The 17,137-nt window shown below is 37.6% G+C and overlaps 1 protein-coding gene across 14 annotated transcripts in view; it reads right to left on the minus strand.

Moving 5' to 3' along the window:
- RBFOX1 (RNA binding fox-1 homolog 1) overlaps positions 1-17,137 on the minus strand; it is an 815,431-nt gene that overhangs the window by 19,018 nt on the left and 779,276 nt on the right. For all 14 annotated transcript variants that reach the window (XM_030957849.1, XM_030957841.1, XM_030957844.1 and 11 more), the window contains one exon: positions 11,663-11,727. In XM_030957849.1, the coding sequence (XP_030813709.1) occupies positions 11,663-11,727 (65 nt within the window). The remainder of the gene's footprint in view (positions 1-11,662; positions 11,728-17,137) is intronic.

Raw genomic sequence — 17,137 nt, forward strand, 5'->3', positions numbered from 1 at the left:
GAAGACAACAGAAGTACTATTAAGTGATTTAGATGTGCTTTCTTCCTTTGGGGTAGTTATTGAACCTGCATCACACCATCTTCAAAGGTTTGAATATGTTGTAATTTCCTCTTCTCCATTCCCTGTAGTCCCTTTGGCAGTAACAAATGTGTGCCTCCAGGGCCCCACATCTGACAGAAACCTCTCTCTTCTGGCACCTGCTCTTTCTATCCAGCAGACCTTTTCCATTTCCAATACATTACATGCTTTCTTTCTCTCTTCTTGAAGCTGTTTGGTGAAAACATTCCATACTATAGAACAGAGATTTTATATATATTGAGGGGTTTAAATTCTCTAATCACTGGAGCCTGAGCCTTGTCCTTTCTATGTCTGTCTAATATACACAAGCACTTCTGTGAAGAAATACCTGACCCATAAGTGATCTGCCCACTTCACTAATGGAAAATTCAGAACCTGGGAGTGGAAGATAAGAAGAGATTCAGAGAATGGGTCTCAGACACTTTTTTTTTAATGACTTGGGGGATGTGACTATCATGAAACACAATTCCAGCCTAAGTTCAGAATAAACTGCTACCCTGAGTGCTTCCTCTAAAAGTTTCCATGGAGTCATCCCACCCTGGGGAAGGAGGAGCTCCCCTGTGTCTGCACCAGCCCCCACTTCTCCAAAAGCACCAGCCTCCCACCCCCTTTCTCTCCTGCAGTCACTGGCCCTGCTGCTCCTCAGGTGTTCAGAGGTGTCTGGGAATTCATAAACTGAGGTAATTAGGGGTCAAAAACCTGTGCAGGACACACAGGGCCAGTGAGTGTTCTGTGTGCCCTCTCCCTAAAATGCTGGGCGGCACTTGGACTTCTCACCAGTGTTTCACAGAGCACATGATTGAGACAACAATTTGGCACACACCTAATTTCACCCATGACTCCCTGAAGTCTCCAATCCTTCCTTCTCAGCACACAGAGCTTCCTTAAAATGGAATACTAGAGGTCAAAAGGGATTTTTAAGAAATTAATCACACTGGCTCTAGGAAATTTGAAATGTAAAAGAAATTATAGTCCACTAACATACAGCGATTATGCTTTGTAGACCTGAATTCCTGGGCTTTGCTGACAAACTTAACAAAACTAGACAGAAATAATTTTGCCTAGCACAGAAGTTCAGACCCCCACCCAAAAACACAGCAACTGCTGAAAGTAGTGCAGAGCCCCAGAACATCAAAATTTAGGATGAAGGCAAACACAATATTGAACAGAAGTTACAGTGGGAAGGTTTAAACTATATTTAATCAGTTGACTTTTTTGGTAGGATCGCCATGGGATTGACAAACAAAGCCAGTATTTAGAACACAGGGATCAGAATCTCAGCTGGTAAAATTGCTGCAGCTTAACCAAAAGCACTGACTTCCCTTCCTGGTGCTGCTCCAGACCATATTCCCCAAGGATCCCATGCAGCAAGGGTTTTTCCCAGCAGTTATACGTGGTACATCTGTATATTTCTCCATTATATTATTAAAGCTATTATAGATTTCCTTCGTGCTCTGAATGTTGAGACTTTGCTGCTCTTGTGAGGACTCTGATGTTGAGGGTTTTTTCACTATGAATTTAAATATAGTTGACTGCTGGCTCCTTGAATGGTTTCTGCAATATTCAAGGATGGACAAAGTTCCCCTTTATAATCATTTTATGAAGTCCTTCCTAACTCTTTCCTGCTGGTGTCCTAAATTTAAAAAACAAAGCTATCAAAGAATTTAAACTTTTTAATATTAGCATAATAACTATAATTAGAAGGTTGATTTTGCTATTATCATGCTTTATATTCCCATTACTGTAAGATCAAAGTACATTACTGTACCCATAGCATTTGAATCACAACACAAAGACAACTAAACAACTTCACAGCCATACCTATATGATACATTGAAAGAAATAAGAATAAAACTATAAATAATTCATGTGGTATCAAGCTTCAACAACACTAACAGTAACTTGTTTGACCTGATGTGCACTAGGAAGGTTATTAGACTGATTTCTTCAATGTCAGGTTCTTTTTCTCTGCAGAATTTCTTGTTCAACCTAACCAACGATGATGCCAAGACAGAGAGGAAGATGTGGATATTTGGCTTTCACTAAGGTCCTCTGCTTTTTCCTTGAGTGATACTTTCCTCATCACAAGATAATGCTCCCCTACATCCATCATCCCTGACCATTTCTTTCCTGAAATTTTGAGGCAGGCCTGGGAAGCAGATAGAGGAAAACCCTGACTCCAAAGAAACAAGCGCAACTATTTCTATAACTATTGCTGCATAGAAAACACTAAAGCTCATCAGCTCTTCCATCTGCCTGGGCTCAGCTGCCACTGCAGAAGGTGCTGTGTCCCCCTCAGCTCCTCCAGTGCCCCAGGGTGCCTGAACTGGCCCTACAGCCCTGATCCAGGCAGCTCAGCCCAGCCCTTCACTGCCCTGCCACATTCATCACCTCTGCACTGCTGTCATCTGCGTCCTCTCTGTGCTCAGTACAGGACATTTCTGTGTGCTTTAGCCAATGACAGGATGTCTCTACCAAAATTCAGAGTGCCAAAGACAGCAGGAGAGAGAAAAGAAACAAAACATCTCATTAAGTTTTATCCTGCTACCAATCATGCAACTTCTTGACCAGAAATAATTTCTTTTAATACCAAAAAGTACTTTTGCAATTGCAAAAAAAAATGAAAAGAAAAAAATAAACCCCCATCTCTTCTAGAAACCAATGGAAATGTGCATCCCCAAGCCCAGTGATATGCCTGCATTATTTCATTTACTCAGAGAGAAAAAAAAAACAACCAACTGACCAACCCAAAAACCTAAAGGGATTAAAAATACCTGAAGGGAAAAATGGTCAACAGAAGGTGCTTTCTCATAATTTGTATTCTTATCTCAGGCTTTCCCCAGCAGATGGGCAGGCATTTTTATTTTAGCCCTGATGTTGAACTAGCTAAACAGCCCACTCAAATTCTGGAACAGAGAGATTCCTTTTAGCACAGTCCAATGGTGCTGCTGCAAAGCAGATTGGAGGGATGTCCACCCTGCACTCAGGGTGGATGCAATAATTCTGCCATGTCAGTGTCTTGGATACAAACACCCCCCCTCTGTCCTTCCATCAGCTCAAAGTCGTGTAAAGAAAATTTCTAGCAAATAGATGCAACCTTCCAACTTAGTACTGTCATTAAAAAAAAAGAAAAAGCTTATTTTTAATAAATTGCCACAATGTGGACAATATCTTGTGTCACAACCAGTGGGAAAATCTGTAGGTCTCTCACCTTTCATATTTTAGATCTACAAATTTTATTTCCTGATTTTTTTTTTTTAATCAGAGCTATACGAATAGACTTGGGTCTAACTCATATCACCTGCTGCATCAGTGGAATTTTTCTGATGTATGATCATTCAATATATTACCTAGTATAAAATCATTTGTAATTAATAATGCAATATACAGAGTCTAAAGATGAATATTCATCTGCAAAAGAAACACATGATTTTTAAGTAAATCTGGACATTTTAAAGTAAAACCTAAACCTAAGAGGTGAAATTCTGAATACCACACAAATCTGTAGAAGAATTCACACCCATCTCAATGGCAGAACTGCTCTAAAATTATTGGCTTTTTAGTGTGATTAACACAGTCTAGGCACTTAAATTAAATACTTGAGGAAGAAGTGCAGTAATTCTATTTCAGAAGTGCTCCATGTCAGCAACATAAATCGATGTCATTATGATCCAGGACTGCTAAATTAAGGCTATATTTGAAGTCTTAATATTTATATGTGAAAAATTTGTTTATTACTGTGTTTTGGACATATTGTTTATTCTCTTTAGGGCAAAGAGGATTTTTAAGTCAGCCTTGCATAAAGAATCAGTATTTTATTCACTAAAATACATTAAAAATATCCATTTATTTAACTGAGGGATTTGTTCTCTTTGTATATCATGGCATCCTTAAAATAATGCCTCAAAAACATACTTTATATTTGTTTCTGATTTCATAGCAATTATTACAGTTTACTAGTAGCCACCATTTTATCCACTATAACTTTCCTAACATACAGAGGTATAATTACAAACTTCAGCAATTATGAATAAAAAGTCTTTCCCTTTACAGTCTATTAAGCTTGGAATGACTTCACAAGTTAGTTGACAGGATTTTTTTTTCCTATTTTAACTAAAATACCATATACATGAAAACCTTGCCAGGATTATTTAAGAATTCATTCAAGAAAAACAAAACGAACTTTAGAAGCTGGTACATGTTTGGTTTACTCAGAGTCCTTACTTTAATTTTTTTTTCTTTTAATGCATGCATATTAAACACCCTACAGCAATTTTCACTAAAATTTCTTCAGGATACATGGATAAACATTCTATTCCCGCTCCTGCAGTATTCTTACAATCTGATGTTTGCCTCAGGTGGGTTCCTAGAGTATCAGCAGCTTGACAAGCCCAAAGGAATATGAAAAAAAATCTATTTAAATACCTAATGAAATGTTTTAGGCTCCTCAGAGGTATGAAGTGCTACAGTAAAAACATGCAAGAGTGTAAATTGCCTCTTTCTTGACTAATTTCATCAACATTGCTATTTAAAGTTTGTTCTTCTAATACTTCATCACCTTGCCAGAGCACACTGCAAATGACACTAACCCATACAGACTACACCCATGGCATCCCAGTTTTATTAAAACATCTCATTCCTTTATCTTCTGCCTTCCTCTTGCACAGTGCTCTTAATTCCTCCTTGGTTTAAAGCACTCAGGCTGACAACCCTTGGAGCACGTTCTAATCTGCCTCTTTGTGGTCTATCAAGGCAATGATCTGAGAACTGAGCAGTGTGTAATTAGCCACTGACATGTCCAAAGGAACTGTTATGGTCTATCCTGTCACAGGCAGTGACCCAATGGACTGTAACAGTTTTGGTCTGCTGGAGCAGGAATCAATGTTTTAGTAACTCCCCAACTCCGTATTTATCCACCCTGCTGAGTACAACGCTGCAAAGTTTTAAAGTTGCAATTTCTTCCAATATCCTCTAAGAGCAAAGAAGTTTTTATGAGCTAGTAATGAGATAATTCCTACTTTAAAAATGTTAACCAGTCCTTTCCCTTCCCTCCTTTTAGAGAAAACGTATGAAAATCCATTAAATAACATATTCATAATGACAGTTATTTACTATGAGGTTTTACATTAGAATAAGGAACTCCCAAGTTAAAAGTCAGGCTACGTAACCAGACATAAGCTGGAGAGATAAACCAAGAGAGGATACTGAAACTGAGATGTAAATGTCAGAATAGGTGTGCTGACATTTATTTTTTTTTAACACAATGAGCATTTAACAGCTCTCCCTATGCTCAAGAAGAACCTGGCAGCAAAAGTACTGAGCACCTTAAGCTTTGAGCACATCAGGAAGCCAGGTATGGAAATCTGGGCTTTAGTCTAACCTCTACCTTCTATCCCAGTTTTTTCTTCATAATTTCCAGCATGGATGTCACAGCAGATTTCACAGAAAAAGCCAAGCCTTTCTTTGTTTATGGGGATTCCTAAAATATCCCTTGATACTGCAGTGAGTGAGAATGGAGATTAAAAGTAAGAGAAGCAGAAGTAGGGTATGAATGAAACCAGCTCTGACACAACAAAAGTTTAATAACTGGTGTTTGCCATAATTCTGGGCAGTAGCACCAAGCTTTTTCACTACTGTATCCCCTCAGATTTGAACTGGTGGAGGAGTTTTAGCAGTTTCCTGGATATTAAATGAATAGTCAAACTACACACAGGTGAATCAAGCCTTCAGAGTACCAGCAAACAGGTTAATTCCACCCAGTAGAGGAATGTATTCAAACATCAAAGCAGCTTCCTAGAACTGGTAGAAGATTATGTTTTTAGGAAATGTAATTGTTTAAAATGTTTTCCTAAACGTGACTCACTGAGTCTCCCCCAAAAATGTCATATCTGCAATATTTTAGAACGAGCTATGCTTCAATTATTGGAAAGTACCCTATGCAACATATTTTCCTTTCAGGAAATTCCTGTCAAAATGTACTACATGAAAGTCTGTGCTCGTGGAATTTCAAACACTTTGATGATTTTTTGTCCCTATAACATTTTCTTTATTCATATTCACCCATTTTTACTTTCTAACTCTTCACAGAAAGGTACTGTTATGGTTACACTATGAGTCATATACTCCAGTCATCCCCAAAACTCTGAATGAACTGGGATGAAAATGGATTATGAAATATTGACATGACTCCAGTGATCCTCTAGTTTGCCAGAGATCACACAGGCATAAAGTTCTAAGAGGTAGATGGCCAAAGCCACTACTTCTCTCTAACAGCCAAGTCAATAATTTGATTTTTATTTGAAATAACAGGGAATAAAGAAGCTTTAGCTACCATACAGGATTATCCAGGGAAAAAAAAAAAAAAACAAAACAACAAACTAGACTAATAAAACATCACCACATCGAACCTAAGCATTTGCAGAAGAAGTGTTAAATATATTCTCTGTTGCTGTTAGAAAAGCTGAGCACAACCTCTGTAGCCAGCCAAGGTGCTGACTGAACATTTTCATTGTCAGAATTTGAGTAACCTACAATATGGGCTGTACAATTCCTCCTTATGGATCGTCCCCCAAACCTTTCCATTTAAGATTCCACTGGGACAGCAAAATACACAAATGTTGGAGGGTTCCAGCTGGAAGTTGAAAAGTTACCACTATATTCTATTTTTTTTCATCTTTCAACCTGATTCCTTTAGAAACTGAAACTGTGTAGAGAAACTCTTTGTCCTTAATCTAAGAAGGCACAAGCATGAAATGAATGAGGTACTAGATTTTAAAACATTTATGCTTCTGTAAAATTATTTAATGGAAAATTAAATTCTAGCTCAAGATGCTATTATATTTTATATGCAATCAAAACCTTAATTTTTAGTATATATCTCTAGTAATCTTCAACAAGAGAAAATAATTTGAATAAAAATATAGTGGTTTTCATTGTTTAATCATAAAATAGAAGATTATATAGTCCACAACATAATAAAAACCCCCCTCAGCTATAGAAGCTCACAATTTATATTTTGTGGTTTTTTACTCTTCATTCTAAACTTTCATTCTTTAATGAGCATGTTTACTATTAAATCAATTCTGTACCTATTCTATTTTAGGATAATCTGAGCACAAATATCAAGTAACATACTTGCCCAAAGACAACTGGAAAATATATTAAAGTATTTCTGTAGACACTATTGCTTTTAAAAACTGAATGCTTCACATGGACATGTTAAAAACGTAAACTATTAGAATATCAGGATTTTATCAGGAGTAAGATTTAAGGTCTGGAAGATATGGAACTTCCACATGACAAAACCTTCTCTCTCAAATTTCACAAAACCCTAGGTATAACCACAGAACATGTAACATAAATTGATAGTGGGAGAAAAAAAAAACCCAAAACTTATTTTTTACTAGAAAGTGTTAAGTGCAAAATATTTCGGAATATGCCTTATTCTATTAAAAAAAAAAAAAAAGCAAAAAAAAGAGAGTCAGCTTCCAGTGATGAGGGAATTAATCCAGACAACAAAGTGGTCAGTGGGAATATCCCCACAGTCTGGAGTGAGGTTGAAATTTGGTGTTACAGAAGGGGATGGTGCTCAGAGCAGCACCCTCTGTGTGTGAGTGTGAGCGTGTGTGATGGATGGGAACGCGTGTGTATATATGGATACAGCACCATCCATGTATAAACACACCTGGCCCTGCATGGGGACAGCAGGCAGCACAGGCTGGGGCTCTGCCTCTCAGCCAGGGCTGCCTCCCTCCTGCCAGGGCTCTGCTCCCTGCGCTCCCAGACACATTTTGCACAAACACCGCTGCCAACGTTCGTACGCGCCAAAAAAGGAACATCGCCCTTACTCCCATCGAAGGTGCAAGAATCAAATCATAAAACACAAAACCAATAGCCAATCAATGTGAATAAGTCTGCCCATAGGCTTAATTCAAGCAAGCCATTCACTGAGCTATGTGATGGATCTGTCAAATCCAGTACAGCATTACAGACATACCAGCAACACCAAGTGAACATGCAATGACAAAATGAGAATACGCCCCACTGCCATGCTCCGACTCCCTCTACCTCAGCAATACAAAACTGGATGACCTCGCTAATTTCTCTTCAGACTTGGACAGAAATCTAACTATTTTTTATTTTTTTTTAATATTCCATGAAAGATGAATAAGAGCTGTACAAACATTTTATTGACGTCTGATTTAGTGTCTCTTGCGCATCTTTACAATTATTTTTTTCCAAATATGCTCAGTTTAGAGAGTTTGCCAGGCAAGTTCCAGACTGATGAAGAGTATATTTAGACCAATAGGTCCCCTTTTAGGATTTATACTAATTGGAAAACTTATCAGAAATATTTTAAATCTTGGCAAGTTAAACATAAATTTTTTGGATCCACTTCTGCAAAGACCTTCAAATCTGTACGTGCAATTTAATATATGATAGATCACACAATATAAAAATTGCAATCAGAATTTGTATCCAGTGATTCTATTGCTTCATAAATAAAACAAAATGTACCTGTTTCTTTGTTGTTTTTGTTTTGTGATCCTAAAAAATGACTGGAGAGATCTGCCACGCCTACCCCTGTTGTGAAATTGGGTTTAGGAGTACATGATCTGTCTTGATAAATACTTTGGGGTTTGCATTGATTGGTTTAATGGTATTTCCTTGCCACATGATTCTCCCCTGTATATCTGTTCCTCGCCTATTTCCAGCAACATTTCCAACTGTGACAAACAAGGATACCATTGCATTTCTTCAAACAGAGCCCTCTCACACTGATCATTATCAATTGACTTGGTCTATTGATTCTGCAGTCCCAAATCTTTCTGTTAACCTTTATTTTTAATTTACCAAAACATGTCTCCAATCTAAAGATTTCCTCTTTCCATCTCCTGAATTAAGAAGCCTTTCAAATATGGAACATTGCAATTCATAATGGATATGAGTGGTGACCAAAAAAACCCAAAGCTTTCCTTATTGTTAAAATTAGTATGAAGTAGTATTTCCATTATATGTCACTGCTTCAGTGGTACTCAATTTCTTTGAGCATCATTTTTTATACAAGCAGTAAGTGCAGCTCATGTGTAATTAAATTAAATAGGGGTTCATATGAACACTAAATAAGTGTACAAGGAGATGTGGAATTTTCAGTGTTGTGAGAGGAGAGCAGATGATAATTACATTAAGAAGAGCAGATACAAGCAGTGGTACTGAAGTACACTTCAGCTCCTTCAATATTAATAATTTCACAAAAGTTACTAAATTAAATTAATTTTAAAATTAACAAAAAGTCAATCAAATTAAACAAACTGCAGTTGTGAATAATCAGAGGTATCCATGTTTGCACATAGTTTCCCACATGCAAAGAAATGTTTGAGCAGATTGTTATTTGTTTTGTTCTCAATGCTAGATTTGGGATACTCTGGTAAAGAAATTCAGTTATGAGATTTGTAATTAAGACAAGAAACCATATTCATTTGGGGCAAGCAGATTGAAGATGAGGGTTAACCACATTTAAAAACAAAAATAAATTTAAAAAATCCAAAAGATATAAAATTCATTTAAGATATCTAAAATTATGCAAGCAAAGACAGGCTATTGCAATTCTAATTATACAGAAAATGTATCTGAAAATTAGACAATTTTTTTCAAAAAAATAATTAAGGATTGTAACAACTGCATTACTACTGAAGCCATTTCCAGCTTTCTTTACAGCATTTAAGAGCACTATCTTCCTAAACAAATCGTTTACCTTTTTGGCAGCATAACTCTTTGTGATGTTGACTCTCTGCCCATAGCAGAACATGTGACCAACTGATATTTTATCTTTCAGCCTTTGATCTGGTTTATGAGAAGGTAACATCAATTCATAATTAAAGCATTTAAAATTCAGCTTGATATTGTTCAGTTTCTCTGTGTAATGCATAGGTTTAATTAATAGAAATAAACAGCCTATAAAATGATCCAGGGACACCTGAGAGATAGCTGGCAAAACCTGGCTCACCACAGGAGGTTATTTAGAATTTTGTCCTTTTGGTTTAGTAGGTTTTTAGAAGCAGGAGTTGTTTTGCATTACAGAAAAGCTCACATAAAAACCCTAGAGCTGCGACATGCTAACAAACCTTTGTGGAAATGAAATGAAACTACTGAGGAGCACTTCACCTGTGCAGGTTCCCCTAAGTAGAAATACAACATTGCCAACAAAGTGCACACAGCACAGATCTACTTGATATCACTGACCCAAAATCAATAAAAAGTAGCTTGCTTACCTGTCTGACACAGCATGCCTCAGCCATACATGCAAATTACTTTATTCACATAACTTTAAAAAAATATATCTTCATTACCCAGAATAAGCACTTGAAAGGCAAATATGCATGCATAGCATTGTAACATTCATACCATGGGACTTGGTTCTAAAAATAAAGAATCCATGAACAGCGCTTCGATCTAAGAAATTGTGCACTAGAATTTCTTAATCTCTTGACTTCTTTAAGAAACAGAAGCATTTGTAACACTAATTTTAGCATTTAAAGAATTTTTTCAATATGTATTTAAGGCTTAAGAAATTATTTCCATGATTCCAAGGGAAAACTTTCTTGTATCAGGTATTGAGAAGCGTGACCTTACTTCTCACTGCCATCATGAAGAAAATTATTTGTGTGTCTCTGCCACCAAATATACCCTCCCTTTAGAAGGGAACACTCCTCAAGGACTTGAAAAATATTAAAGATAGAATAGATTTTAAGGTGAATTTTATGAGGAAAATGTAGAATAATCCTCCTTCTCATTACAAAATCATGTCCACACACTGCAAAGACTTAATTTTATGCAATTTGATAAAATCCTGTTCCTACTGAAGTCAACAGCAATTTAGACATTGACTTCTGAGGGATTCCAACATCCATCTTTCAAGAAGATACACTAATGTATGTGACATCACTCTTAGTTGATAAAAATTAAGTCTTTGAATGTGCAGATTTTAATATGTTCTTCCATTACTGATATTGTTTCCACTGAATGTGGTTTACATTTTGAGGATAAAATACAGAGCAAAAGAAAAATATTCTTTCTTTCTTTTTTTTTTTCAAGTACTGAAAAAGAATCAAATGCCTGGGAAAAAAAGCAAATGGAAAAAAAAAAATGCTGTTTTCCATTTCAAGCTTAGACACAGTTCATTCTCAATTTCCACTGACAAAAACAATGTCAATGAGAATTGAGGGCACTCAATAGGTTCAAGGTTCTAAATCAACTGAAATAATACTCCTAAGACAAATAATGATCCTTCGTAGCAGACCATCATGAATCTGTACATTTATTTATCTGCATTGTACAAGGGTCACAGACGTTAACTGGATGATCTACAGCTTGGGAATGTGCACATCTCATGCCTGATTCTCAATTAAGGCCTAAAGTCTCTCAATTTATGGCTATTCATGGATTATAATAAAACAGCCTGCTTTAGAGATCACAATTATCTGCAGAGCAACAAGACAGTTATGAGACTTCAACAAGGCAAATTTATAGAATCAACTTCAACTTCCACTGGTCCAATATTTGTGAGCAGGAAAAGAGCTCTTACCTGTCACTGTAGGCAGCTGCAGTGGCAGTGGCAGGCTGGGCATACCGGTAGGCAGCATAACCACCCTGAAACACAAACTCACGCTCTAACTGCATTGCCATGGCACCTTCCAGCACATTTTGCAACATTTGACAACGATTGAAAGAGTACAGTCATGCTGCAGTTCGGTTAAATGCATGGGGAATACTGCAGTGAAATGGTAAGGAAAATATTCCGGTGAATCGTGAAGCAAAATGGAGCACCACAGATTTTTTTAAGGTTTGTCCCAGAGATCAGGAGAAAGCAATGAACTCTATTGATCAGTGTAAGCTTTTTTACAAGACATTACTGGATTCTTCTCCAAGTTTTTAAGCAGCAATTGTTCATATGAACAAAGTGTATGTATATTCACAAAGCTGTGCTAAACTTAAAAGACAAACTCTGCTAATAATCAATTCTTTTTTTGTACAAAATATGATTTATCATGCCTGGTTGATTAAACCTATGAATTTGTGCACTCAATTAACACTTAATGTTACATAGGTTTCCAATTTAAACATAAAATTATAATGAAGAAGCAAAATTCTCTTCCATGAATTAACATTCAGTTGTATGTAACAGTAATTCCAGCTGTTCAATTAAGCAAACAGGACAAACAAACACACATTGGAAAGGAATTGAGTGCAGTGATGCATTGATTATCAAACTGTGAAAACAGCAGAGCTTCCTGTTCAATGGACCACGGTGTTATATCAACCATTTCCAAATGATCTCAGCATGCCAATTAACAGCCCCAGCCCAGCCCTGCTGATAACACAAACACGATTTACGTCCCAATTAGAATTCTCCCCCCAGCACCCTCTGGGACAGGGGCTGCTGTGGTGCCTTCCCCACCCAACCCCTCCCTAACAAAGAGCTGAATAAGACAGTATCAGCTCACTCAGCTTTGAATAAAGTTCACTCCTTTGCTGAAGTGTTTGCTTTAATGGATTGGTTCTTTTCTATTTTTTTTTTTTTTTGGAAGGCTGCATTCACCCCAGATATCGTGCTGAAGCAGGAAGAATAGGCCACGATGTGCCAGTCTTTACTGTAACAGTAGAACATTTTTATTGCAGGAACTTTTGTGGGTTTTCTAGTTTGATTTTGCAAATAAAAATTCGCTCTTTTCAGAAAAGCAATCTGAACTACTTCTACAAGCTATTTCCCCTTCTACCACTTTGCCTGGCAGAATGGCTTTCATCCCTAACACATGTAAACCTTTGTGGGCTTGAAGATTTGAAGCAGGTTGGGTTTGGAAATCAATCCTTCAGCCGACAACGCCACATCACCCTAAGAATAAACACAAATTTTACATACACTGACAGCTCATTAGAAACTCCAGGCTTTGAATTGTCAGCTTATTTGAAGATTATTATTTCTGATTTTTTTTTCCCAAGTGCTCACACAGACAACAGGACCTGTCCCTCCCTGCTCCTTGCCAGCAGCAATTGTGTCACACAAGCCCTGGGATCAGGCAGGAATGAGCATCTCCTAAACCCCCTCGTGCTCTCCTGTGCTCCTCTGGGCACACACAGAGGCTGTGAGACAAAAACACCTTCTCAATTCAGATAATTTCATTTTTATAACCCAGCAGAAGGCTATCACTGTCAAAAATGTACAACAGGCACAGAGTGCTGCAGGTATGTACACACAGGCCTTTGGATATCAAATAATGTCACCAGCTACAAACTGAGCCTGAGAGGAGAGAAATTCAAACTGCACACTTGGGCTGGCCTCTGTCAAAGTGAGACAGGTGAGAGATGGTACAAATTTATCTGTTCTCCCCTCCTGGTTTTTGAGGGCTAAATATTGGGATGGCCTACCCAGGGAGGTGGTGGGGTCACCATCCCTGGGTGTGTTTAAAAAAGGCCTGGAAGTGGCACTGGGTGCCAGGGTTTAGTTGGGGTGTTAGGGCTGGGTTGGACTCAGTCTTGAAGGTCTCTTCCAACCTGCTGATTCTGTGAAACATGACACCTTTCCCCTCCCTTTTCTTTTCTCTTTAATTCCCTGAATGCTGCTCTGAGGAAGATACTGAACTGGTTTTCCTGATCCAGTCCTGGCAGTGTGAGGCAGATCTCAAGTCTGACATGGTTCTGTTCACCAGGGTGTCCAACTCCTTTGCTTGTCCTGCTGTCCACTCCTAAAACCCCTGACTCAGAAGTGAGAGCCACTCCAAGTGAATCCAGCTCCACACACACCAGCTCCTACCACAGCATGGAATTGAGACCAGGCCACCATGAGCAGCTCTGAATGGGAGAAAAATGAGACAGGCTGCTCCCACAGCAGCTGCTCTGAAATCTGCTGGGCTCTGTGAGCACTGGTTTCTTTTCCTTAATTTAACTATCACCAAAAATTGGTCAGTGTGTGATCAGAGACCCTTCCTTGCTCCCTAGACACAAGAGCGACATTCCTCTTATGCTTACATTTTGATTTGCTTTCAAAGAATTTCTGCTGAACAATGAAGCTCGACTCTGAACTTTATTAAGATGTTTTGGATTCAGCAATCAGTCTGACATTTATGAGAGCCCTGGCAAGAATGAGTATAAAGCAATACAAATATAAAAAGGTTGAAGGCATTGAATTTGCCTGCATTCTCTGGAGAACTAAAAAAAAGCAGGATGTATTTGGGTATCAGGGAAAATCTAATTCCCTACCATCCCATGTCACAAATTCATAATTTTAAAATAAACTATAATAAATTACACATTAAAATATGCTTAAGCAAATTATTTTTATGGGGCTTGTGTTCTGCAGTTTTGGTGTTGGACCAAGTTTTCTCATTGTTTTACTTCAGTTACTTCATGTGATTGTTGATTACTGCAGGAAGAAAACACTTGGAGGAACACTTCACACTGGAAATTGGGGTGGGATTCCAGTTCAAACCCCTGAACTCAACTTCTGTAACAAGATCTATTTTACAATTATTCTCTAATTTTGAACTTGGCTGATACTTTAGTTGGAGAATACACCGGTAATCTTCACTACATCTCCTGAGTAACATTATATAATTATCCTCATGCCTTAGACTATATTGCAAAATAAAATACTCAGAACAAAACTGCAATAATTACATTTTTAAAATTAACAATTTTCAGTTTCTAAGTATTAGAAATGCTTTAGGAATTCTTTTTTTCCTCTTATATTTATATCCAGGCAGAAAGTACCTGACTTTGGACTATTATTTTGAAAATAATAAATCCAGACACCATAATGAAAAAATGTTTACTGCCTTATCTGTGCCCTCATATTTGCTACTTGCAGAACAATGATAAAACAGTGTTACAGCAACTTAAGTAGTTTTAAAAATTAACAATACTATCACTATCTATGACTTTGTGACCGAATCTGGAAAATAAAATGCAGCTGGTGCACTATTTTTGCCATTTGCTCACACGGAATCCATTTCTTCACATATTAATTTGAGTATCAGTATGATTTCACATGAACCTACATCCAGCATGGTGAGGTTTTGCCATCAGTGGAAAATTACCCCATTCCTGTGGTAACTTATTGCCACACACAGGCTCTGCAACACTGCTCTATAAAGGAACAGAGATGGAATGATTGCAATGAGGAAGGAAGGATGGAAAGAAGGATGTAAGGAAGGAATTTAGGCAAATTCCCCAGAGCAATTAATTAGAATTTCCCTCTCAATGTTTTCTACATCTCTGGTTCAGGCAAACAGAAGAAGAGCAGTGGGATCTGTCAGAGATCAGTTGGTGATTTTTATAGGGAAATCCTAATCAATTTTAGAAGGAAATCACACACATTTTGAATAAGATATGATAAAATGGAAATGAACAGAAAATTAAATACAACTGAATTTTTAAATAAAGTGTGTGTATCTGCAGTAAGGCTAATTTCCACAAAAGCTTACCCAGACAGAAACTAGAAATTACAAAACCACGTATACATGTGTGCCCCTCCTCAAAAAATAGTCAAATCACTTTTTTCCCATGCTCTCAGACATAATGAACCACAAAGTGACTCTAAATGATGAGTATTTTTTCCTATTATCTACATATTTAATATTTCATATGAATGTTGAGAGTTAATTTTCCTCAATTTATATTTCCTATACTTCCTTTCACTCATGGATCTCTCAGAGTATTTTGCAAACATAAATTAATCAAGGTTCCAAACCTTCTCTAGTATTGAGAATTAGACCTGCCTTATTAACCACAAATAGAAGAATGGTATTAAAAATTAGGTGAATTAAACTCAGAGCTGCAGAATATAGAAAGTGTCAGTTCATTTTCCTCCACTCACTTGCTATTGAGATTTAAACAGTGTTCTGCCCACTGAGTACAACTTTGACTGGGAGAATTAATAATAAATAAACAATCTACCTCCAGTTTGTGCTGGCTCAAATTATGGACCTGACCTCTGTGCAAGGTTTTGGGTATTTCTATATATTTGTGTTCCCAGAGGAAGCTGCTGCCTCAGAAAAACTCTTGGTAAAATACCCAGGCACCACCTGCACTAATCCCAGCCAAACAAATCACCAGCATTGCTCTGGTGAATGTACCTTTGTGAACGTACTTTTAACTTCACAAATAAAGATGAGATGAAAAGACATTTCATCCCTACCTAGCCAAACTTTTAAAAAGGCATCATGGAGTGTTCCAGCACACAGAGCAGTACAAAGAACAACCCACTCCTCCCTGGGGACCCTTTTGCCCTTGGCAAAGTAATTTCTCCTCTTCTTGCTCTGCTTCTGTGAGTCACAGGGAATGGAATGGCACATCCTTCCACTGGCAAACACAAAAAATCCTTGGTTCTTCAAAGCAAACCTTCAGTGCTATCTGCAAATCCCTGTTTTTCCCCTCAGAACAGTGCCCTTCAGGGGACCAGATGGCTTCCAGGGACTCCACCTGGGGTCAGGGGAATGCTGGTTAGATAATTACCTCTGCTTTTCCCTTGGGAAGCAAATAAATCCTCCATCCCCAACTGCATCCTGGCTTTGAGCTAAAGGTGATGTTAGCTATTAGGAAATAGTCTCATTCCACATCCCTGACCATAAAAATCTGCCTTATTCTTGCCCAGCAGCTCAAAAAAAAAGATAAAAAAATTAAAACCTATACATGTATATTTTCCCATGGATTCTCTCCAGCTGCAGTACCACAGGTGCAGAATCTTGGGAAGTTTAGAAAAGCTTGCTGTGAGCAGTGAGACTGACTAATGGCCATGCTTAAACCATTACCAAGGGGCTTCTGGAGCTGGTGCTGACAGGTGTGGAAGGTTCTCATTTTCTGAGCCTTCCCACATTTTAGGTGTGGATTGACGACTGACATATTCTGAAAACATTCTTTATGACAATGGTAATAAAAAAAAAAGGAACAGATTTAAGATAAAGCAGAGCTATTATTCTAACTGCCTGTTTCTGAGACGGTTACTATTTTTTGCTTCATTTTGTGGAGTGTATTTTCTTATTTTCACAGGTGTCAATCTTCATCG

The sequence above is a fragment of the Camarhynchus parvulus genome, chromosome 14 (assembly GCF_901933205.1).
Source record: "Camarhynchus parvulus chromosome 14, STF_HiC, whole genome shotgun sequence".
Classification (NCBI taxonomy): Eukaryota; Metazoa; Chordata; class Aves; order Passeriformes; family Thraupidae; genus Camarhynchus; species Camarhynchus parvulus.